The sequence below is a fragment of the Tachysurus fulvidraco genome, chromosome 1, assembly GCF_022655615.1.
Source record: "Tachysurus fulvidraco isolate hzauxx_2018 chromosome 1, HZAU_PFXX_2.0, whole genome shotgun sequence".
Classification (NCBI taxonomy): Eukaryota; Metazoa; Chordata; class Actinopteri; order Siluriformes; family Bagridae; genus Tachysurus; species Tachysurus fulvidraco.
In genome coordinates, this window is record NC_062518.1 from 11,446,191 (window position 1) to 11,472,428 (window position 26,238).

Consider the following 26,238-nt stretch of genomic DNA (forward strand, 5'->3'; position numbering starts at 1 on the left):
CTAATGTACACCAGAACTAATGTACACCTGAACTAATGTACTAATGTACACCAGAACTAATGTACACCGGAACTAATGTACACCTGAACTAATGTACGCCTGAACTCCTGTACACCTGTAGATTTATCCAATGATCTAATCAATCTAATGTTGTGGCAACAATGCATAAGATCATAGGATACGGGTCAAGAGCTTCAGTCAGTGTTCACATTAAACATCAGAATAGGGAATAAGTGTGATCTCTGTGTCATGGTTGTTTGAACATGTCAGAAACTATTGATCATTGTTAATCTCATCATTGTTAATGTTACAGCCTGCAGTTCCTTAGCTCACAGGATTTTTCTTTTCTACTCGTAACATTCTGTGTAAACACTATGAGTGAAAACCCCAGGAGATCAGCAGTTTCTAAAAAAAACTTACACAAAACCTGCTGGCACTAACAACCACCCCACTATTAAAGTCAGTGAGATTACAGTTTTACAATTACTGATGTTTAACGTTCCGGTTTCCTCCCCCGGTCCAAAGACATGCATGGTAGGTTGATTGGCATCTCTGGAAAATTGTCCGTAGTGTGTGATTGCGTGAGTGAATGTGAACCCCTGCGATGGGTTGGCACTCCGTCCAGGGTGTATCCTGCCTTGATGCCCGATGACGCCTGAGATAGGCACAGGCTCCCCCTGACCCGAAGTAGTTCGGATTAGCGGTAGAAAATGAATGAATGAATGAATGAATGATGTTTAACGTGGACCTGTATCTGCATACTTTTATGCACTGAGATTCTGCCACGTTGTATGTTTCACCACCAGGGGGCGCCACTACACTGGAATAAATAAACTTTTTATAGGAATTCATTTCATAATTCTGTAACAGTTTTAAATACATTTTAACCGCAGAATAATTAAAGAGCATTTATGTTACAAGATATTTGTTTAAGGTTAATATTAAGGCTTCTATTTTATTCTATACAACTAATGTTGAGAAATAACACTGGCCCTAGTAGACATACTGTGTAGACATACTGTGTAGACATACTGTGTAATGCCTATGGTTTTGGAACGTAGCCATGGTGACGGAGGTTATGACTCACTGATTCGATCCGTTCAAACGAATTTGATTCGTTTGCTTTGCCATTAAAAAAGCTAATATTATGTTATAGCTCACATTTTCGACACCTGGACATTCACATTGCAGTCAATGTACCGACATAATAACACGATATTTATTGTCGAAGCAAAACCTTCACTATAAACATAAACATTATGAATATTATCCTTTCTAGAACGTAAATAAATGACCTGAAACTTTGTTAGACAGCGCGAGTCGATTCACACGATCGATTCATATCAAAGAGTCGTTCGAAATGAAATGATTCGCTCGCTCGCTCCACGTTTTTCAGTGCCGAGTTTACTCACCGCTCCAGTGGGACTAACTTAAAAGTAAGTTACTGGAAACTGTACACTTCTCCTGGGGAAACTTTTTATCTGACAAAACCTTTTTTTTTTTTAAAAAAAGAAAGCTGGAGAAAGTTTGAAGGACTCGCGCTGGTTAATAAATTATTCACACACACACACACACACACACACACACACACACACACACACACACACACACACACACACACACACACACACACACACACACACACACACCCCTAAAGGAAAGTGACTTGAGACCTGCGCCTGTTTTTCACTGAACTCCATTTTTGGATTCTTTTTTGGACTTTTTTGGAGACTTTACATTGTTTCCACGCCTTATGGACGTCTGACAGGTGGAGGTCTTAACACAGCTGAAGGAAAAGCAGGATGTAAGCTGGAGAGCAGACTGGATATGGGATGTGAACATGTCAGTATGAGAACTGAGTTGGGTTCCTGTCTGTGTCCCAGTTGGAGGAGTGTATTCCTCTGTAGGCTCTGATGGAGCTGCAGGCAATCTGTGGCCTTCTCTACTGCTTTCTGCTGCCCATTTCACTGCTGGCAGGTAAAGTGACATGTCTTCAACCTCAACTCATCATCTATATCAGATTCGTTTGCATGATTAATAGCAGTGGCTTGGTGGTGGTGGTGGTGATGATGATGATGATGATGATGTGCACATGACCAGGTTTAGTAGAATCACAGGTAGCCAAACTTTCATTAAACTTGACCTATTGTGATGCCTACAGTACTTGTGAGTACAGTAAGGTTGTGAGTTCGATTCCCACGTCCACCAGGCTTCCACCTGATGGGCCCCTGAGCAAGGCCCTTAAACCCTCAATTGCTCAGTTGTATAAAATGAGAATGTCACTCTGGATAAAGGTGTCTGCCAAATGCTGGAAATGGAAATGTCTACTCGGGTAAAACTTTAAACACACATGAAGTGCACACACATGGGTGTGTGTGCTACATGGGTGTGTTTGTGGCTCTGAATTGACACTGCAGCAGCAATGATGATAGTCATGAGGAATATAGTCCCTCAAATATTCCCAGTTCCTTTAATAAAAAGAAGAAGAAAAGATGCCATATGTGTATATTTTATTTCCCATCAGTTTAAAAAAATGTATAAAAGTGTATAATTTAATAGTGTGTAATTTAATAGTACTCATTCCAGAGCAGAATGGAAATACAAAATATGTTTGTGCATGTATATACACACACTTTTTTTAGTCTTCAAATGTTCCCTTATTTTCAGCACAAGCGCACACTCCCTCCCTTAGGCTTAGAGCCCTACCAAGCTACAGTGTAAATAAAGTGCCATAAACGGGGCCGGTGCGGTCCAGTGATTCTTCTGAAATTAGTTTTCTAGCTAAATGATGTGTAAAGCGTCAAAGTAAAACGTAAGACGCACCTTTAAAACTTAGGCTCTTGTAGCTTTTTATAACGAATGTTAATCCTTGTAAATCGTACGTTCTTGTCTTACAAAGAAGGCTCTTTTTTTTCATCCATGGCACTTGATTGAGAAACTCGCAGCTCATCTATATATAATCTATTGGTCGGAATGTAAATGATATATAAATGTAATAAACCCCCCCCCCTCTCTCTCATTCTCATTTATATATATAAATAAAAATTGGAATAAAATAGGGTTTAAAAGGCCATGTATTGTGTTGAGACTGAACAGATGATTAAGCAGCTCTACCCGTAATTGAGTTTGATTAATGATCTAACGCTTCTAATCTAATCTAACGCTTAATGATCCAACGCTTAATGAATGACTGTGATTAGATCAGATTAATGATTAGATTAATGATCAGAAACAAGCGCCTTGCTGAAAGAGAAGTAAAGTCAATGCAGTCCAATTACCTTCTTGACTAAGAGTTATTTTCACACACGATGTTAAATATGGTGTTTATTTAGGAAGTTTCAGACTGGTGCAGGTAACTGTGTCATCGTGAGTCTCGAACACTGTGATGTGTGTGGAGTGTGTGGAGTGTGTGTGTCTATGTGTAGTCTGAACAAACACCACAGTTCAAGTCTTCTTCCATTTTGCATGGCAAAAAGCTCTTCAAATGCATCATGAGCAGTTTTTCTTCAGGAAGGTTTTTTTAATCCCTGATGTCAATTTTTGTCTTCTGTATAGTTCACTCACCTTATCAGCACCTCATCACCGTATTACAGGTGAGGTGACGTACACGGCTTTGTACCGGCCAGGATCAAATTCGGGATGTCTGAGAGTCGTGGATCTTAAAGCAAGGTCTCCTCCTGTATACGTCCGAGTTGATTTTGTTCGTGTTATACTGTACAGCAAATTGTCCGGATTCTTGATTTAAACGGTTTTAAATTTAAAAGTCATGCAATTTATTTGTCACATACACATACATACAGAGTAAGACATGCAGTGAACCGTGTCAACTCGACATGTCGATCTTATGTGTAAGGGTTAATGAATTAAAAAAATAGCTATAGATAAGATATCTATAATGAATCGAATTTGTTTGAAGATCTTCTGTTAAAACACATCATTCTTGAGTCTTTGTACGTGACCCTCTGCTCTGTCGTGTCTCTCATTGTTTGAGTTTGATCTCATCGGGTATTTGCCAGCGTTTAGTCGGTTCCTTGTGTGTCGTGATCTTCCTGAACGTTTCAGTCTGAAGCTCCTCCAGCGCCGCCGCTGCTGGAACTTTCTGTTCGGCACATGCAAGCGTTTTACATTTGGATTGGTGTAGAAGAGAAAACGGTTTGTTTGAAAGCTTTACAGAGTTCAGCCCGGGAGCTCGTACAGTTTAGGCCCAACACTCACATTTTCCACATTCTAGTCCAGTTTTTCTCTTTTTAACCAACATTTTTGTCTCTGGGTAAAAGGCACACTTTTAAGCAGCATGCAATAGCAAGCAGAATACTTGGGGGCTAGTTTCTTTTTCTTTTCTTTTCTTATCTTATCTTTTCTTTTCTTTCTCTCTCTTTTTTTTTAAGAAAACCTGCCCTGCTAGTTTCTCGCTCTGCTAAAACATGCAGCAACAGTGACATGTTAACACGCAAAAATATCTTTATTGTCTCTAGATTTCTAAGAGTTACCCAAGTTTAAGATTCGATCCATTTTCTAGACATTTCTACTCATTTCAAACCTGTTTTGAGAAACAAATGCTTAGAATGTGCAAAGTGATCTGTCATTAGAAGCACACTGGCTATATCAAGCTTGAAACGAGTAGAAATGACCAGATATCCGTTAATAATCTTGCTTTTGTTCTGGCATGTTAGCAGTGCAGGGAGTGTGCTCAGGGTTAGTCATTTCCTCTTCTTGTTTTTCATTTGTCCAGATTCATCTTTTTTTGTTTTGTTGGCATTTTTGTTTAATAACCACATGCCAGGCTTTCTATATTTGAGTGACACCGCAGCTCCTAAAACACTGTTTAGTACTGTAGCTCTGCTGCTCGTGTCTTACGCCCTGGTTTTGGTGAACTGTGTAAGTATCAGATCTGTTGCTATCACACTGAGCAGACACGCTGCTGCTGCGCACTGTTTGCACCGTCACCGGCGTGACCCTGAAGGAGTCAACGAGGCTGTTAACACAAAGCACGTGGAGCTGCGGCGTCTGGTGTTCCTTTGTTTTTATTTTCTCCCTCCATCCAGAGCCTGTCGTCTTTTCCGTTTGCCGCAGCGTTGCTCGTAGCTGCTTTAGTTCTACAGATGTTTGAATATGAGGCCCACAGCTTAGGCTGCTCACAGGAAGTTTGTGGCTTCTGGTGCCACATGGGCATCGTGTGACTTACAGGAAACCGAAGGTGCCGCCAGACATGCAGAAGTTCCTTCGCATGCACACCGCTGCACCCTCATGTGTAGACAACACCTCTGTCACACTTGCAGCACAGGACACCAAAGTGTGCTTTATGGTTTGTTAGAAATCAAAGCAAACAGGTCACGTGACGCCTCAGATATCTTCCACAGCCTTCTACAGGAATATTTTTACATGTAAGAAAGAAAAACTAATCGAAGGCCAAAAAAGATAAGCAATGCAGATCTGCCAAAGCTCAGAACACTTCAGTTTCCTGATAAAAATGACACATTCTTTCATGAAGTAACTGCAGTGTCGGACTACACCAGGTTTAACCAAGCAACCCACAAAACACAGGATTTGTGCAAACACCAAGAGATAAAACTCACTCACTCCCACACTTTACTCTGTCTTCAAGTGTACCATTTGACCTCATGTGAAGCGTCATGCTCGGCCTGCGAGGTTCCTAAAGCACCGTTCTGGCTGCTAGCGTGTGGATAAAGAAGTAAACGCAGTGGCTGTTTAACTTTATATCTAACTATAGCCTCTAATCCCCTGCACCGTGCCACAGGACTGCTGTCTCTGAGAAGGACAGGATGTGTCCTGTGTCTTTATTCTGCAACAGGAGAGCACAAGCGATGCCCACATTTGTGCCCATGTAAGCAGACTCGACGAGGGCACGAGTGATATCACGGGGCTGGTTAACATTGTGGCTTCTTGGGCTTGTGTGTGGAAGAGATTAAATCAGAAGACATTGGGTTTGTGAGTTTTTTCTGGTGTTTGTGTGTAACAGTGTTGTTGCTACATCATGGTGATTTTATCTATTGCTTAAGCTCTCTCCCACTAAAAAGGAGTCGGTTATATAGAGCAGGTTACCACCAGTTAGTTATATAGAGCAGGTTACCACCAGTTAGTTATATAGAGCAGGTTACCACCAGTTAGTTATATAGAGCAGGTTACCACCAGTTAGTTATATAGAGCAGGTTACCACCAGTTAGTCATTTAGAGCAGGTTACCACCAGTTAGTCATTTAGTGCAGGTTACCACCAGTTAGTCATTTAGTGCAGGTTACCACCAGTTAGTCATTTAGTGCAGGTTACCACCAGTTAGTTATATAGAGCAGGTTACCACCAGTTAGTCATTTAGAGCAGGTTACCACCAGTTAGTCATTTAGAGCAGGTTACCACCAGTTAGTCATTTAGAGCAGGTTACCACCAGTTAGTCATTTAGTGCAGGTTACCACCAGTTAGTCATTTAGTGCAGGTTACCACCAGTTAGTCATTTAGAGCAGGTTACCACCAGTTAGTTATATAGAGCAGGTTACCACCAGTTAGTTATATAGAGCAGGTTACCACCAGTTAGTCATTTAGAGCAGGTTACCACCAGTTAGTCATTTAGTGCAGGTTACCACCAGTTAGTCATTTAGTGCAGGTTACCACCAGTTAGTCAATTAGTGCAGGTTACCACCAGTTAGTCATTTAGTGCAGGTTACCACCAGTTAGTCATTTAGTGCAGGTTACCACCAGTTAGTCATTTAGTGCAGGTTACCACCAGTTAGTCATTTAGAGCAGGTTACCACCAGTTAGTCATTTAGTGCAGGTTACCACCAGTTAGTCATTTAGTGCAGGTTACCACCAGTTAGTCATTTAGTGCAGGTTACCGTGCTGCTTCCACCTCACTGGAGTGGCTTGTTGCTGCTGCTGTGTCAGGGCTTATAGGTCAGGAAGTGACCAGACTCTCTTATGGATGTGCAGCATCACTGAGCTCGGTGTGAGGATGGAAAGTGTAGAGAGACTGAGGGTGGAGCTTCAGCTAGGCTCTCCCTCTCTCTCTCTCTCTCTCTCTCTCTCTCTCTCTCACACCCACTCTCTCACTCTTTCTCACTCCCCCTTTTTCTTACTCTTACACACTCACTCACTCACTCACTCACTCCCCCCTTCTTTCTCTGTCTTACTTACTCACTCCCGCTTTCTCTTACTCTTTCTCGCTCGCTCTCTTGCTCACTCACTCACTCACTCACTCACTCACTCACATACTCCCCTCTCTCTCTTACTCTTACTTACTCACTTACCCCGTCTCACTCAGGCACTCATCCCCTTTCCCTCTCTGTCGCATTCACTCATTCACCCCCCGCCTCTCTGACTCACTCACTCACTCAGTGACTCATTCACTCTCTTCCCCTTTCTCTCACTTTCTCTCTCTCTCTCTCTCTCTCTCTCTCTCTTCTCTCTCACACTCACTTACTCACTTACCCCGTCTCAGGCACTGATCCCCTTTCCCTCTCTGTCTCATTCACTCATTCACCCCCCGCCTCTCTGACTCACTCACTCACTCACTCACTCACCCAATCCCCAGTTCTTATACACTCACTCACTCACTCACTCACTCACTCACTCACTCACTCTCTTCCCCTTTCTCTCACTTTATCAATCTCTCTCTCTCTCTCTCTCTCTCTCTCTCTCTCTCTCTCTCTCTCTCTTACTCTCACTCCCCCTCTCACCCCTCCACTCTTCCCCTTATACACACACTGGACTTGAGGCATCCCTGGTATTTTTAGTGCTGCATGTATGACGCCACCTAAACCACTGTGGTTCAGTACAGAGAGCAGAATGGACAGGAGGCTGTGCACTTTATAGACAAATGTGGAAACACAGTCCTCCTTTAGACAGTGTTGTTTTTTTGCTCGCACTGGTGATGTAAATGTTGATGAAAGTGTAAAAAATGTTTGTAACGTCTGTTAAATTGTCGCAGCACTAGTGTACTTTATTATAGAGAGGTGTATTATAGACTCCTGACACACAGACTACAACACGAGGTTTCTCAACTCAAGCCCTCTGGAATATAACAACTGTTAACCAACCCGTTGTCACGGTAACTGCTTGCCTTTTATCACAGTTTCCAAAAGTGATCACAATGGAATGATGAAAGAATAAAAAGCAGCATGGCAGCAGTTCTGCAGACTGAAGTAACGCTGTTACACTCAGCTTCCCGGTTGTATCGTTCATCCTTATTGTGATTAAAGAGTAGAATGTCTCAATTATCTCTTCTGTTATAGCAGCTAGAAAATGTCATAAATAACTAATCTCAGCACCTCTCTCTCTCTCTCTCTCTCTCTCTCTCTCTCTCTCTCTCTCTCTCTGTGTCTCTGTGTGTGTCTCTCTCTGTGTTTCTCTCTCTGTCTCTGTGTCTCTGTCTCTCTCTCTGTCTGTGTTTCTCTCTGTCTCTGTGTCTCGGTCTCTCTCTCCCTCTTTCTCTGTGTGTGTGTGTCTCTGTCTCTCTCTCTCTCTCTCTCTCTCTCTCTGTGTGTCTCTGTGTGTGTCTCTCTCTGTGTTTCTCTCTCTGTCTCTGTGTCTCTGTCTCTCTCTCTGTCTGTGTTTCTCTCTGTCTCTGTGTCTCGGTCTCTCTCTCCCTCTTTCTCTGTGTGTGTGTGTGTCTCTGTCTCTCTCTCTCTCTCTCTCTCTCTCTCTCTCTCTCTCTCTCTCTCTGTGTCTCTTTCCCTCTTTCTCTCTGTTTCTCTCTCTCATTCTGTGTGTGTCTCTCTCTCATTCTCTCTCTCTGTGTGTCTGTCTCTCTGTCTCTCTCTCTCTATCTCTCACTCCCTCAGTCTCCCCCACTTTTCCCTTTTCTCTGTAAAATTTTGTCCAGAGTAGGTGTGTGTGTGTGTGTGTTAAGATCCAAAAGGTTTAACATTATTAGAATAAGGCCTCCTTTACAGTCAGGATGGTTAGCTTGTGCTCTGAAATCCTTACGTTGCTCAACGTGTAAAATACATGAGCTATGAAAAAGCTGTCAGATTCTGAGCAGAAACTCTGTAGCTGCACAGACGTTCAGTTCAGCATCGCACCGCCGAACAGCTGTGTGGGAAATCTGCCACTGCTTGTGTTGGTCTCACCCCGAGGAATCGGATCGCGCTCTTTCTCCAGCTGTGACATGTCGCTGAAACATCTGCATCCTGTCTAAATCCTGACAGTCTGACTTTCAGCCTAATGCAACCTGAGCGCTAGAGAAGCGCACCAAACACACGGCGCATCCCACAACACACCCAGTGCCAGGGTCTTTTTTCTCCCCTTTCTTCTATTCCTTCCTTGAAAGCATTTTTCCTCTGCACTAACGTGAGCTCATGTTCAGACCTGTGAGGAGATTTCCTGGTCTACGAGTAAGAACATGTCGTTGCCAAAGATTACGATCCGAAAGGCTTCGATTTTTCTGGTGGGAGTTTAAAACCCGGTGTCACTTTATTGCTGGAGCTGGAAATAAAACTGCAAGTGACTTCTTTTTTTTTTTTTTACAAGCTTGTGGTGGGAGTATCTAACAAATAGCGCAGGCCTTTAATCCTGGTGTATCTGTGGAGCCGCGTCTCAATGCTGTGTACAGATGTGCTGGCAGGCCAAGATCCAAAATGGCCGTAGATTTTATAGAGTATAGAGCGGATTTACGTGGTTTGTGTGTCTCGGTTGTGATTTAGCTTGTGTGATTTTGAAGAAATCCTGAAGCCCTGGATGTTTTTACATCTCATAGAGGCTCGTACTCGGGTCTGCACGCCTTCAAGCGTGTTTCAGTTGATGACGACATCATTCGTTTCCACAACACACAAGTAAAATGAGTACCAGGGGAAGGTTGTGGGGGGAAAAAAGAGGTGAGATGTCTGTACTGTGTATAATAGCACCAAAGTAATAATAAAAAAAAACCCACACGAACATAGTGAGTTGATATGCTTGTGTTGCACTAAACCACTGTGTTGCACTGGGGTTTGATAGAATAAAATCAGTGTGAAATCAGACCAACGCTGGAAGTTAACGCTTTTTTGCCCTGCTCTTCATGCTGACTACAATTTTGCTGTCACTCCGGTGCAGTGTTACGTTCAGCACAAATCACCTGGATAGTGTATAATAATTATTAGCAGCAGCATGGCGGTGGCGTGTAGCTTAAAAATGATCAGCATTGTGATCCCGAGCTCAGGTTACTGTCTGTCTGCCTACTACATGTCCGTATCGGTTTCTCCAGCTTCTCGGGTTTCTGCTCTCCTCCCAAAAACATTCCAGTAGGTGGACTGGCATCTCTAAATCATCCCTAGCGGTTACTTGTATTTACATATGTGCAATTTTTCAGGAAGAGTTTGGTCTGTACTCGCTCTGAGAGGAAGTGAGGCGAGTGTCACTGAGAGAGGAAATCTGTGTGCGTTCCTGCGTCATACCCCGTGCACCCTGAACACTTTCCGGTTAACTGGCAGCTCTGCCAATAAAAAGCAGTCTTGTCTCTGTACTCCGTATCCACATCCACACTCGTCTTTGACTCCTGTAGAATATCTGACCCATAAGTCCCATACTATCCTCCGTCCCTCTGTCTGCTCAACGTGTGCTAGCTCCGTATCAGAGGTCAAACTTAGAGCCCTGACGTAAGCAAGAAAACAAGTGGAATGCTGAACGCTTCATTCCCTCAACGCTCACAGCTTTGCTTATGTATCAGCAGAGGGGCGGGGCTACCTGTCACTCACACTGGACAGGAAAACATATTTCTGAACCATTCCAACATTTGAGACCATACCAAACTTCTAAAACTCACACACTAGACACTAGAGTGCGTAGGGCTTTTGGGACACAGCCGATACGTGTCTTCTTCATTCCTTTCTCTCGAAGACGTGCTGATGCTCGCGCTGAAGGCGAATTTAAAGGCACGAAGGAACACGGCCGCTTTCACAAGACGCCTCACATGTCTCTAGATACACTGGTGCAGAAGTAAAACCAGGCCATTACTCGCATAACTGCTGTTTCCCAATAAGAAGGACAGACTTCTGTTCCTAGGAAGAATGTTTTTGTACAAGGACACAAGAACAAACAGCAAAAGTTTGCACACTCTGTGTATGGTTTAGGGAAAGAAAAGCATTGTTGGGGGTTTGTTTGTTTGTTTGTTTTGCAAACCTGAATTGAAGAGTTCTAACCGTCATGAAAACGGACAAAGACACAGGATTATTAGAATATAGAAAAGACAAAAGGACACACACACACACACAAACACGTGTTGGCAGGAGACATTATTTCTCAAGGCCGTCTCTGAAAGCATGGGACATGTGATCATTAGGGAGCATCTGAAATATCCAACACACTAAATGTCTTTGTACTCAGGCCTTAGGGTGTGTAGACTTTTGCTCTCAGCTCGATCAACTTCTTAAAACACTGCATTACTGTTTTTTTTTTTTCATCACACTGACCTTTTTTTTATTCCTTAGCGCACAATGTGGCGAGAAATTGTTCCTCCACTTCCTGTGTAATCAAAGCTGCCAGAACAGAGTTACACAGCCCAGCAGTGTCGGTGTTCATCTACATGCTACCATGTGCTTGGCCAGTGGTGGCTCAAGTGGTTATTAATGTCCTGGGTTGTTGATCGTGGGATCAGGGTTTAAGCCCCAGCACTGCCTGGCTGCCACTTGAGCAAGGCCCTTAACCCTCTCTGTTCCAGGGGCGCCGTATCATCAACGTCTATGTGACATCATAAAGGCTTCTATTCTATTCTATTCTATTCTACCAAAGAAATATGCTCAGACAGTTAAATCTCACTGCACTCAACAAACCAGCATTCATCATTTCATGGTTCCTCTCCAGGTTTCTTCCTCATATCATCTCAGGATGCTTTTCCTCACCACCGTCACCTCAGACTTGTTCATTAGGGATAATTATATATACTGCCAAATTCTCTGAGACGGCGGCTTACGGGAGAGAAACGAACGTTCAGTTCACGGGCAACAGCTCTAGTGGACATTCCTGCAGTCAGCATGGTAATTGCACGCTCTCTCAAAACATGCCACATCTGTGGGGCTTTTTACACCTGGTCACTTCATGCGTTTTCTGTGATCCGATGGCTATCCCATGGTAAAAAGACCAGGTCTAAATGCCTTCCCGAAACGTTTTCGAGACGGATATAAATCCGATCGCTCAAACCACTTCAGGAGGAGGTCTGGGACGCATTTCAGATGAAACTGGACAGGTGTAAATGCATGTGGTTGTTCAAGCCACATACGTCATATACTTTGGAAGTATACTCCTCCCAAACGCAACCGATCTTTCACCCAGGCGTCTCGTTGGGTCTTAAAATGCGCTGCTGCCGCCAGCGAAAATGCGGCAAACAGTAAATGCTGTTTTTTGTAGCATAAACGTCATAACGAGTTTTTTGTCTTCTTTTTGATTGCATTCTGAAAACCCAAAGCGTGTTCCAAAAGATCAGATTGATATCCGATTCCCCAAGACGCATTTATGTGGCCTAATGTATATGGAACAGTTTTAACAAATCAGATAGCTATCGGATCAGAGAAAACACATGAAGTGACCAGGTGTAAAAAGGCCCTAAGACAGATGTAGACAGATTTGTGAACAATACTTGAGAGAAAGAGGCCATTTGTGTACATAGAAAAAGCCTTAGGTCTTTGAGTTCAGCTCATAAAAAAATGGGGGCAAAAACAAAAGTGTTTCATTTGTAATTGTTTGTGTTTAGAGTGGGGTAAAGCTTGGGGTCATCGAAATAAACTAGATGAGGGGATTTATGATGTGTGTTTTTTTTCTCTCTGCCTGCTAGGAGTTTCTTTGTGAGGAACATCTGGGTCATGTCTCCTTACTGGATGTTCTTATAGTTATAGTGCAGATTTCAGTTGTAGATCGATTTTCAATTCAATTCAATTCAATTCAAGTTTATTTGTATAGCGCTTTTTACAATAGACATTGTCCCAATGCAGCTTTACAGAACATAAACACAGAGCAGAAGGTAAACATAATTAATGATAAAGGAATTAACAAATAATAAAAGAGATAAGAATTAACAGAATAAAAATTCTAGATTATTATTAGATGTATATAGTTCACAGTGTGTATGTATTTATTCCCCTATGAGCAAGTCTGAGGTGACTCAGGCAGCAGTGGCAAGGAAAAACTCCCTTAAATTGGTAAAGGAAGAAACCTTGAGAGGAACCGGACTCAAGGGGGAACCCATCCTCATATGGGTGACACTGGGGTGTGATTGTAATATACAGTCAGTTAAATGTTGTATTGGTGTGAGGTTCAAGGACTTCTGATCTCCTGAGTACCACAGAGTCTAACTGGAGATGTCTCAGGATTCTTAGAGTCGGCCTCGGTTCAGTGGACGTCCAAAGCCTTCGTCCCACAGAGGACGTTGGGAGCTGGTACAGTGTCTGGATGCCTCGGGATGGGTACAAAGAGAGAAGCAGTGGAAAGGGATTAACATATCTGCTGTTCATAAAAATGTGCTGGTCTGATGTACTGGTGCATGATATTATGGGATGTATTATGTGTACGCCTGACTAGATTTTTAATCTACATTTAAACTGGGAAAGTTTAAACGATTTTGTACACCGACGGACATTTTTTACAAAGCTGCTTTATGGAAATGTTTTAATCCACATTACATATTGGACATTTTCAAATGATTTTTATTCGGAACGAGCAAGCCAGAGGAGGAAAATGTCCCTGAGGCCACGTGAGGAAGAAACCTTGAGAGGAACCAGACTCAGAAGGAGCAGAATCGGTTGTAATCCCGTTAGGTGTTTAGATATTGTCCTGAAGCCATCTTCGTGGTTTCTAAGTGGTTCCTTCTACAGTAATCTCACCTACAGTCTCTATCAGTCACGTGGGCTCATCCTCAGCAGCATCAAGTGGTCTCCAAGTGATGAAACTCCAAGCAGATGTACTAAAAAAAACCCCAAATATTCAGAAAGCATTTTAGTCTTTTGTTTATGAAGCATTTCATTTGATTTCTTTCTTATTAAAATGATTAACAATTGAATCCAGTGGCCTGGACGAGCTTCACACAAGACGTGTGTAATTGGATATAGGTCCATTTTTATGTCACTGATCTTACAGTGTTCGTGTCCTTAAATGGTCAAATGTCTCTGTATTGTAGAGATCCTTCATGTTTAGAAGTGCTAAAAGCTTTAAATTGCCCCTATTTATCAGCGTCACTCCATCCTGTAGGTCTAAGAGCTTTTCGAGTGTCTTCACTCACATATAACGGCATGCCACACCATTCTGTTTTTCTTAGACGTGGCGGCGAGCCGTCCTACTGGCTCGAACACCGGCTCTCGAGATGTTTATCTCCTCGACCATCAGCAAAATAGCAGAGCAGTGGAGCTGAGGAGGAAACACTGCCCGTTGTACCTGCATGCAAGGCCTGGCATGGTGGCTGTGTTTCAGTTTACCTCAAATAACCTCCACATATTCTGCCAGGATTGCAGTGTTCCATATCACTCTTCACTAGAAGCACCAGAACCAATCTTAAGGGCTAAAACGGCTGATTTAAGACAAACTGCGTGTGTTGAGAATTTTTCTTTTTAAAGAGTAAATCACAAAGAATTTAGCACTTAAAGTTAAAGTAAACTTAAGCAGACTCCTAAGTGAGTAATCACGAACGCCAGGGATAAACTGGTCTGCGACTTAAGCAGTGTGTAAACTCCCACTAATGTGCATCAGAATACAAATCCTGCTATTAATACACACCTAGTGTATATCTGCATCATGTCATACAAGATGAAGGAGAAGTAGCGTGTGCAACGGATCACTCTAGACGTCTCCAGAAAGAAACGGGAAAGACTTCTGCTGTTTTTAGGACACAAAAAAAGTAAAAAAAAAAAAAAAAAATTATATATATAAGAGAATAAATAGGAATCTCAGGAGGAATTGAATGCATAATTATTGGCACTTACATTTTTTTATCTTCAGTTCAGGATTTTTGCCTATTTTATAGCACAAGCCTGACTTTTGTATTCGCAAAACAAAGCAGCAGGGGATAATACTGATATAAAAAACTCGTACATTTTTAAGCGTGCAGCAGGAATTGTATCCAAGTGACACTTCAGTCGTCTGTCCACAGTCTCTACTCTCAGTGCTCTGCGTCAGCAGTCGGTGTTCCCCAAGTGTCTCTACTGGGAACCAGTACAGATTAGGTTTTGAGGCTTTATTGCCTTTTGATGCATTCATTCATTCATTTTCTACCGTTTTATCCGAACTACCTCGGGTCACGGGGAGCCTGTGCCTATCTCAGGCGTCATCGGGCATCAAGGCAGGATACACCCTGGACGGAGTGCCAACTCATCGCAGGGCACACACACTCTCATTCACTCACACACACACACACACACACACACACACACACACACACACACACACACACACTATGGACAATTTACCAGAGATCCCAATCAACCTACCATGCAAGTCTTTGGACTGGGGGAGGAAACCGGAGTACCCGGAGGAAACCCCCGAGGCACGCGGAGGACATGCAAACTCCACACACACAAGGTGGAGGCGGGAATCGAACCCCCAACCCTGGAGGTGTGAGGCGACCATGCTAACCACTAAGCCACTGTGCCCCCCTGTGTCAAGATCAATTTGATGGGATTTATTAAGACGATGATCCCCTCCAACCAGCATAGGTGTGGTAATCATTTATCTGATTATAAGCCGAGCTGTGTTTGTAGATCTTCTGCTTGTGCACACAGAATGCTGGTTCCTGATTTGGGATGTGTGTGTGTGTGTGTGTGTTAGAGTGTTTGTGCCATGGCTTGGGGACGACCCACAGGCTACGGCTCTCACCGGGATACTCAAGCCATTTCTATTTTTCCACCAAAACAGGATGTAGGCCACACAGAGAGGCCAGTGCCTCCACCTACAAATGAAAGCTGGCTTTGTTTTTAAGCGCTTCATTGTTGCAGTGAAGGTTTTTTTTTTTTTTTTTTTTAAATATGAGTTGGGGTAAAGAGGAAGAAAGCTACCTGATTTTTCCGTTAGTCACTAGTTCATTGGTCTGAGTAAACACACAGCATTGTTGCTGTTTCCTCTCACTGTGTGCTGGACGTCCAGCACCGCCCTCTTTCTCTCTCTCTGACTGTAGAGTCATACACTCTTATACAGCTGACTCTTTTAGATGAGGTGTAATGTTGTCGTTTGCTTCTGACAGTGTTTGTTAAACTCATTCTTGTACAAACAAATATCATACTGTTGTTCTGTGTGCAGAAAGCATGGTGGTGGTAGCATTGTTTGATTCTGAGCTCGGTTACCATCTTTTTCTGAGCGTGAAAAAGCACTTGGTGAAATATAAGGACGAACGAAGGATGAATTCATGCGCGTTGTAGCATTTACTGCGGAATTAAAGTGCTCCTATAAATTGGATCGGGATGGAAGAGGATGTGTGGGGGGGGTAACAATCTGGGCACACACTCACTAACACAGGTTAAGGCTTTTTATAAATTTTATTCTGATGAAACTGGATTTTCAGAGTCAGCAGCATGGACCCACCGTTTCCTTGTGTCAACAGATCAAGCTGGTGGAGTTGGTGTGATGTGAGGAATGTTTGCTTGACACACTAGAGTATTGTTTCTGATCATGTGAATCACTTCATGTCCACAATTTAAATCTGACCTGCTATAGAGCTGACGCCAGCTTTTCGTCTGCCTCTCCCTAACCACTGACGCACTGCGATGCTTAAAGAGGAGCCACTCGAGTGTAAATGTCTTTCCCAGGCTGGCTTGAAGTGGAAGAGAGAGTTGAGTCTGTCAGAAGGACGACAGCCGGCAATTCTGACTCACGGTTTGGACCGAAAGTTGTTCAACAACATAAACACTTGCCCATAAGTATCTGGATAGCGTGATTAGTCACGCGATCAGTAGTTTGTTCTTCTGCTTCTGCTTTGCGGAACTTAAATGTGACTTTTAAGGTCCACCGGTAATAAAAATAAAGCAGTAAAACTGTAAAATGTGCTGCCATGCCCTCAGGAGTGAGAGCGAAAGGTTATTTGTTGTCACGTGTGAGTCAGGACGGGATTGTTTCTCACTAACCAAGTTTGGTTTTATTAGTGTGAGTTTTGCAGTGCCACACTCATCCTCATTCATCATTACTCACATCCTGTTTGGGCACGGATCATCGGAAAATTAGCACATATTTCACAACTAGACTCAAAATGATCTGTGTGTTCGTTCTAAAACGGAGAAGAAGCTGAAAATGCGTGTTTAACTGAAGCAAATATCAAACCATTATCCTATTATTCGGCTGTCTGCAGGAAGCACGGTGGTGGTAGCGGGGTGTCCATCCCAATCACACCCAGTGTTCAGGGATGAGCCGCTGATCCCACACAACACTTTCATATCCACCGGCTTCCTGAGCAGGAGACAGCACTTTCTGAACATGAATGAATGAACGAATGAATGCATGGCGAAGGCAGAGGGAAAGATTTGCCATGCAGGTTTATTATTTGTAGTCTAAACGTGATACGGGACACCGTTCTGATTTACACATACTGGGTCGCAAAGACAAATGCCAAATGTTGTTAGTTTCAGGTTCCCAGCTTGGACTGCCAACATGCAGTTAAATAATCGTCAGGAGATCAGGAGCTCAAATTCACAGCCAGGAGAGTAAAGTGTGACTCTCTTCCTGTCAATCAGCAACACTGACTTCATAAGTTCTGTACTAATCATTAATCCTGCCCTGGATTTCGGACCAACCTTAAATCCTGAATTTTACTGAGATCGCTTTGTTCTTCAGCGGTCCGGGTTTCGTCACAAGGCTTTGCAAGCTGAAGGTTAGACACTCAGGTAGTTTTACACACTATTTAGGGAGCGTTAGAGTTTGGTGAACTGGACCACAACATTCAGCATGTGTAGCCACATGGTGTCTCTCTTCACTGCTGGTGGTTGTTTATGCGGCGTGTACGTGGATTCGGTTACACACAATTAAATATATTTCGATTGAGTGGATTTCCGAGACTTTTTTAAGTGATCAGTCGATGATTGCACACAGGTCTGTTTTTAAAGGGACTTTAAAAAAAAAGGCTCATTTCAAGCCCGTAAATAATGACGCTGAACAAAATAAACTGTGATTGGTCGTTTGACATGTCAGTCAGACGCCCTCTCGTGGGCGGCCCTTGGCCAACTAAGGCTGCCATAGAGTTCTGACCTTCTGCAGTCAGTCCGAATCCCTGGCTAACGCGAGACAGATACGACTCGTGTCACTATTCACCTCCTCACTTTCCCGATAGAAACGGTACTAGTGCAAGCAGAGCTGAGCTGAAGTTCTCGGGACACACGGATCAGCATACAGGAACAAACCTAGGATGTAAATATACGGCAAATACGTCAGTGTCCGCTTGATTGTAATAAATAATGCAGAGCAGATGACAGAGGAGGTGTAATGAGGAAAGGGGAAAAAAAATCAAGCAAGCACTGGGTGAGAGAGAAAAGAGGGAGCATAAAGGTAGCGTGATGAGTATTAAGGCGTTATGGAGATAAGTGTTATGCAAATAAAAATTTGAAAGAAAATTTTCTTTCATAATGAAGTAAGCTCTAAGTAAACTTTTGAAAAGGATGATAGGTTTCTATTATTATTATTATTATTATTATTATTATTATTAGTAGTAGTAGTAGTAGTAGTAGTATTACTCAGGCAGGCGGTTTGAACACAGTGTAGCGTTAAACAGTTGATTTATATTGGGCTTGATTTTTTCGTTATTATTGTAGAGATAATTGGTGATGACTGACAGGTCATTGACCCCGCCCACATCATACACCCCACACACCCCACACGCATACTCCAGGCTGACCCCCTGCTTTTAAAGTAAGACTGGGTAATGAACAACCCAGTGATTAATAAGCTGCTAACAGTCGTGTGTGAGGGCTGCGGTGATTAATGGACGTGCTCGGTGGTTAAGTTACAGAAAGCCGGCCGTGTCACAGTGTAGTAATAATAGCAACGTTGCTTAGAACATTGAATAAAGTAACGAACACTCTGAAGTAAGTAATTATGTGAGAGCTACATCAACCATAACAAGCTATTTTTTCGAGGTGAGAGGCTTCAGTACATATGACATCATTTCCTTTAATGGAGGGTAGTGAGCTTTTTTTTTCACACAGTTTTACAGTGCATTGTGCAATTTTTTTTTAGGGAACATACTTTTCAGTTCTCTGGAAGGGTTGCAGAGAGTGCAAAGAGGCCGGGTTTTAATCTGTCTGTTTATCTGTTTATCGCCAAGACCTCAGCTGGATTTGGCGTACAAGCTGTTCATCATGTAGAGCATCAAATGCATCCAGATCATTTGACGCCAGGAGTCTTTTTATATATGGATCATTTATTTGTCGCCGTCAGAGAGGAGGCGGTGTTGGGTGTTCAGTTCGTGCTCTCTCAGCTCCAGCTCCTTGGTGGCATTGGAACGTGATATGTCCTCTGGCCCGGGGGCATTAAAGGGCAATTAAGCTGCCCACGCTGGGAGCAGTCTGGAGCTGTGCATGTATATGTGTGTGTGTGTGTGTGTGTGTGTGTGTGTGTGTGTGTGTGTGTGTGTGTGTGTGTGTGTGTGTGTGTGTGTGTGTGTGTGTGGCTGAATGAATGCCGTGGTGAAAAGCTGCACCTGTTGCACATCCACATATATACACATTAGAGTGTGTGTGTGTGTGTGTGTGAGTGATTTCACCTCATTACTCGCATGTAGGATTTTTCCCCATTACTGCTCCTTTATCACAAACAGGATGCTGCTTGTTTTTCTCACCTCTTCATTAACTAATCGTCCTCAGATTGACCCGTTATCGTATTTTTTCATCACACTGTACCTCTGCTCTGAAGTGTTCTATGTTGCAGGTTGAACCTGGATCATAGTAAGCACATAGCGATGGCTTCGCTTCAAATTCACAAACACAAGCGCACTCAATACCCTGAGAATAGAATTACACTAAAATACAATTGTATCTACAATAGAGATGTGCAGCAGAGACAGTACACAGTGCGAGTGTATGAATAAAGTGCAGATGTGACGAGTGTGCTTGTGTGTGTGTGGACTCTACCTTGGGTTTAGACAATTGGACAATAACCCAGGTTAATGAGCAAATCTAAATAGAGGAATCTGATATTTAGGGTAAAGTCGACTTCCATTAGCTACATGAAGAACTCAAGCTTTGTGTTTTCTGCTCCCCACACTTGTATAGAGCGAGCGAGTTACCAGAAGACTTCCTGTCAGCTCAAACCTGACTGGTGTTTCTCCTCTAATCTCTCACATGGACAACAGAACTGCCGCTCACTGGATGTGTTTTTGTTTTCTGCACCAAACTTTAGAGACTATTGTGCACAAAAAACCTGGAATAGCCGGACTGTCCCGTTCCGACACCACGCCACGGTCACTGTGATCGCTTTTACCACGTTGTGATGTTCGGTCTGAACATTACCTGAAGTTCTTCATCTGTATCTGCAATGTGATTGACAGCAATTCTCTTGATGTTGTACTTGGGTGTACTTTTCTCTCTTCACATAGTTAGCTTTTGAGCAGTTAGGGCAAATGTTTTTGTACTCGGCTTTAAAGTTTTTCAGAAAAAGAGAATATTCTGGTTTCACAGATTCCCAAGTTTCATACCTACTCCTGTGAAACTTCACTGTGACCTCTAACTGTTCAAACTGGTAATGTAGCATTCCAACACACACACACACACACGCACGTGCGCGCACACACACACACCACAGGCCAACTGACATGGTTGCTGTGCTTGTACGATCCCTCCAAGCTTTTCCTCCTCACCTGCTCTAACAAGCTTCATCCCTTGCAGCAATATTGTGATCCTCAAGAAGATCTGGAGGAGCTTAGGACTAACTCACTCCACATGCGAGCTGTCCAAAACTGTAGATCATCCATCCATCCATCCATCCATCCATCCATCCATTTATTTATCTATCTACTATCTATTATTTATCTCTCATCAGTCAGACAGCCCACCCATTTATTCATCCATCCCTCCATCCATCCTGGAGGAAACCTGTGCTGCCTTGTTGTGATATTTTGAATTATTATCTGTTAATGCATTTATTTTTAATGAGAAAACCTCAACATGACAACAGAATGACCCCAAATTTAAATCAACAATCTTTTCATAAAATATGATTAGTTTCATTATTATTATTATTATTATTATTATTATTATTATTATTATTATTATTACAAATGAATGAATTACAAAATAAATAATACGTTCCTATTACTGCTCCGACTCCTACTAATAATAATAACGTTTCGGTCGCATTGCGCCTTTCTCAACTCCAAGGTCTTTTGGGGAAAACAAAAGAGACACAAAACGGAGCTCAAACAAACAGACTGGTTAACAAACAACCCGATCCAATTTCAGTGGCACAGCTGATCCCAGTGGCAGTGATGCGTGGCGCTGCCACTTCCCACGCAGTCTGCATGGCTGCCAAGCACCAGCGCGACTCAACGCACCGTGCAGCCATGTAGACTCACAACACCGCAGAACAGCCGAGCAGCTCCAGGTCCACACCGTGGAAGTGATCAGAACTCCATCCACCACCAACAGACACATCTCACAACATCTCATAAGAACTCCGGAGGAACTCTGGAGCTGTGCCACAAGCGACAAGCAGCAGAGAATTAACACAAGCGATAAAACAAATGACAGATGTAAAAAAAACTTTAAACATGCTGATGGAGAATAAAAAGCCAAAAAACTCCACAAATGTTTATATGAACTGCAAATAAAACAAAAGACAAATAAACTTAAACTACAAATCTTTTTTTTTATTATTATTATCAGGGGTCTGGTGCTTCACTGCAAAAAAAAAGAAAAGAAAAGAAGCTGATGTCACTGTCATATTAACAAGTCTGTGTAAATCACATCTTTTCATTTGTTTCAGACCTGTAATTTCTTCACCGGTTTGTTTGTCGTACGGATTAAAGTCACAGTCGCTCTGTTTAATGATGGAGCTTCTGTTTTGCGATGGCACACAGACGAACACCAGCATTTAACAATGAATATCGTCCCAATGAAGCTTCAATTTATCAGTTTATTTCTCATGAGCGAGCCAGAGGTGACGGTGGTAAGGAAAAACTGCCTGAGACAATATGAGGGACCTTGAGAGGAGGGTAGTTGTGTTGTTGTTGTGAGATCAGACCGAGTGCGGCCGTGTGAGATCGGATCGAGTGCGTCGTATCCTGCCGAGTGCTGTGTTTGTTAGCAAAACAATTGCTTCATGATGATATCTGAGATGTGGAGCAGGGCCAGTGCAATATCTTTACATCTGTGTGTGTGTGTGTGTGTGTGTGTGTAACGGATGTAGATAGTTTTATCACTGGTGTGCACATGGTCAGACTTTCACCAAGCCTCACATGTTCTGCTGTAGTGTTCTGTTAGCTGAAAGTTGAGCCTTAATGACGAAGCATGACCACTAAAAACCTGTTTAAACTTTAGAACGGCGTGAAGGTGTCCTGCAAGGTTAACCATCATACTAGCGTACAACAAGGTCAAACTAGAGTGAAAATCGTTTTAGACCGAGAATAAAACTGTGTTACTCTCACACACAAGTCCTACAGTACATACTGTAAGCAGTAACACACTCAGGAGTTAAACATGAAGCCAAGTTACTGTAAGGAACCCAAAGCTGATTATTACACAACATCCTGAAGAGCTTTGTTCCTCTTATACCTCAAAGCTCTGCTAAATTTACACTATACACCGGAAAAATGAAAACATGGAGCTTTGTTAATGTTGTGGAATGTTTCTCATTATGTCGCTTTGTAGAAGCCAACATTCTGTTTTCCTATTTAAGCTTAGAAAAAAATATATCAAGAGTAACTCCTCCTAGGGCTTTTGAGCCACATGCACCAAATTCAGATATGTTGTAGACCCCGGTCTGAAGTTTGTTAGTATTACTTTTCTAAGCGATCCGAGTTTTGGTACTTCCAGTACCAGGTCTCCAAGTGGCCTTTTTTCCACATAGACTCCCATTATAAATTTTGGAGGTTTATAACTCGGCAAGCTTTCGAACTGTCTACACCAAACTCGGCCAGCTCCTTTAGGGTGATACACTGAACAAAGTTTTAAATTGGTGTATCGACCGGCCTTTCGGGTGTCCCGCAGCCCCGCCCACAATATATGCAAAATCAAAAAACTTTTTACAACATTGACATGTCATATATCAAAACACCTGCGATGGTTTGGCACTCCGTCCAGGGTGTATCTTGCCTTGATGCCCAAAGACGGCAGAGATAGGCACAGGCTCACCGTGACCCGAGAAGTTCGGAAAAGTTCGGAAAAAAGCGGTAGAAAATGAATGAATGAATATCAAAACACTCAGAACAACTAGGGGGACTTCATCACGGGTATTCTGACGCCGTCACGTGATGTCACGTGAAAATATATCAAAACACTCAGCCCAATTTGGGGATCTTCCTCAAGAGTATTCGGATGACATCACATGCTCGTCTCCACTTGCTTCCAAATGTTTTGGCCCCCTAGCTTTCTGTCCACTTGCCACCAAGCGTAACCTTGATCCTTATGTCGACTCGCCTCCAAAAAAACACCGGCCTTTGCGAATACTTGCTTTGTCAAAGCCAACATCAAAGTTTGTCGTGACAAACTTTACAAATCTAGTTTTACATTCAAGTTATATAAAGTCCTGTCCCTTGGACAATCTAAATAAACATAGAAACTGACATTTTCTGATGTGTAGCATTTTTTTGTGATGCATTATTTATCTCTAATGAACAAGCCTGAGGTGATGGTGGAAAGGAAAAACTCCCTGAGAATCAGAAGTGAACCTCATCCTCATTTGGGTGACACTGAGCAGTAAATAATGGCCTTTCTGCAACAGTTTGTAGTTGAGTGGAATTAAGCAACCAAAAGCGAGTTCTGAGTGCCAGCCTGTGAGTCATTTGGTACCGGGCCGCACAGAAAGACTAAATCATTTATTTTTATTTCCGTTTTATTGACATTCACTCTGAAAGATGTTTTATTTTGAAAAACCAGACTCTCTTTTAATAGCATCCATGTGATCCTCTTGACCTGCTTGACATGTACCTGGGGATGTGGTATCTTAGTGGTTAAGGTTGGTTAAGATTCCTACAACATTCAGTCCACCAAGCTGCCACCACTGGGCCCCTGAGCAAGGCCCTTAACCCTCAATTGCTCAGTTGTATAAAACTGAAAATTATAAAGTTGAGATAAAATGTAAGTCGCTCTGGATGTAAGTGTCTGCTAAATGCTGTAAATGTACCTGTTTTGGTCACGTGATTAAAAAAAGCCCACAAAAAAGGTCCAATGAACAAGAAAGCTACATTTATTAGAATGTAGTCCAACTTAAAATTCTGATTGGTGATTGTGATGCACCCCTGTATAATATTTAGCGATAGGCTGTCAAATGAGGCAATGAAGCCTTCAAAACCGCTTCAGCACATAGAGACCAAGTATCATTAAAACACAAGTCTTCAGAGTTTTTTGTTTGTTTTTGTTTTTTTTTTGGACAGAAAAAAACCCACGAACTAGTAGAACAGAAGCAATTATTGAAATGAGAGTGCACTAAGACCGCCTCATAGCAGGGAAACAAGCTCAGGGTTCTCACTGATTCTTCATTATTGGTGTAAAGGTGCACATAAAGTTGGGGAACGCTGCATTAAACACTCGCGGTTCTGATTAAATCCAGGCTTTTGTTTATTCACTTCCTTTTAATCTTTCAGCGCCTGTCAAACCATGATATTATTGTTTAGGATATCTGCTTGATCATCAATACTGAAACAATGACATCCTTGACATCATTTGACCCATCAGCAGTTAGTCTATTTGCCCATAATCTCCATAGACCACACGCATATATACACACACACACACACACACACACACACACACACACACACACACACACACACACACACACACACACACACACAGTGTTTGTTTCTGTGGTCAACCAAAGCAGGCTCGGGTTTTCTTTTCTTTTCCAGCTTGTTTGGTTTGTCGAGGGCTGGCTACATTGCCATTGTGCTACAGCTCAGGAGTGAAAGCCTGTCTGGACACAAGTCATCCATTTCCAGCTCGGTCTGTGTGCTGACCGTGTGGTGAAAGGAGAAAGGATAATGACTGATTCGATCAGTACAATGGGATCCGTTTTATCTGAATGGTCTCCTGTATATCTCCTGTAATCTCACAGCGGGGCATTAGGGTGTGTCCGTGTACCATCATGTGGACATCTGGTTATGATGTATCTGTTAAAATAATAGCCTTTATTTATTTATTTATTTATTTGTTTGTTTGTTTGGTTATTTACTTACTTACTTATTTACTTACTTACTTACTTACACCAGGTAAAATGCTTTTGTTGGAATAGAAAGCAGAAATATTTATTTAATTGACATAATTCTGAAACTTCAAATCATAAAATCTGCACAGTACAAAAACAGGAATTTATGTTCCGCTACACAAATAGAACTGAATTGAGTAACCCGTAAATTCTAATGTTTAAATAAGTCTATTACAAAACTAAAGGTTCCATGCCAAAATCAGATCAGCAGTTTGTAAAGGCTCTAGTTACAGAACTGATCATGGTTTTCAAGTTCTACTGCGGTTTCTGTCATCTTCTTAAAAACAACACGTTCCAAACGTCGCATGCTACTCACAAAGACGTGTTCGCTTCACTGAAGGACCGTGATTACCCCAGCATCACTCTTCACCTACTGAGTTTTTCTCCATTTCTATAAATAGCGAAGAGTCTCTGATGTGAATGTTAGTAATTCAGGATTTAACAGTTACTATTAGCTGCTTCACCTCACAAGGCACAGAGTGTATGCTTTATTTTGGCTTCTACAGTTCAGGAGCTTGCTGATGACATCATGGAAACCGGGCTCGAGCACCTCTATTTTCCAGCTTGAAATGTGAACCCACCTCCACGTGGCCTCTGGCCATTTTTTATTTTAGATGATTATGATCTGGACACTGCTGTGTACTAGAGAGAGATGTGGAGGAATGAAGAGGCTTGAAAGAATCTCTTTCCTGAGATTAATGAGAACTGAAGTTGGACTTGCAAATGAGGGGCAAGAGTCAAAATGTGGGTGGTGCGGCTACCAAAAGTACTGAATGAGTCAGTAATAGTGCTTCTCAACTGATCACCATGACTCAGGAACAAATGTGAAGGTATCCCTGTTAAGTGTGTGTGTGTGTGTGTGGTGTGTGAGTTTCCCATTACGGTACTCTACTCATGGACATACCGAGTTCTGTTCTCAGCGTTGTTGGGGTTTATCTCG

The 26,238-nt window shown here is 42.5% G+C and overlaps 1 protein-coding gene and 1 long non-coding RNA gene across 3 annotated transcripts in view; one reads left to right on the forward strand and one right to left on the reverse strand.

Moving 5' to 3' along the window:
• The first annotated feature begins 1,341 nt into the window (after positions 1-1,341).
• piezo1 (piezo-type mechanosensitive ion channel component 1) overlaps positions 1,342-26,238 on the forward strand; it is an 88,702-nt gene continuing 63,805 nt past the window's right edge. The window contains exons 1-2 of one of the 2 annotated variants that reach the window (XM_047822234.1): positions 1,342-1,436; positions 1,769-1,977. In XM_047822234.1, the coding sequence (XP_047678190.1) occupies positions 1,914-1,977 (64 nt within the window). In that variant the 5' untranslated portion in view covers positions 1,342-1,436; positions 1,769-1,913. Of the gene's footprint in view, positions 1,437-1,461; positions 1,978-26,238 lie in introns of those variants that run through there. The other variant, XM_027133003.2, reaches the window with a different exon arrangement.
• On the reverse strand, positions 2,830-11,528 carry LOC125146190. The gene is made up of 2 exons (XR_007144689.1): positions 11,396-11,528; positions 2,830-4,099 (listed from the first exon to the last, which is right to left on the reverse strand). It is a non-coding gene; the product is annotated as an uncharacterized LOC125146190 (long non-coding RNA).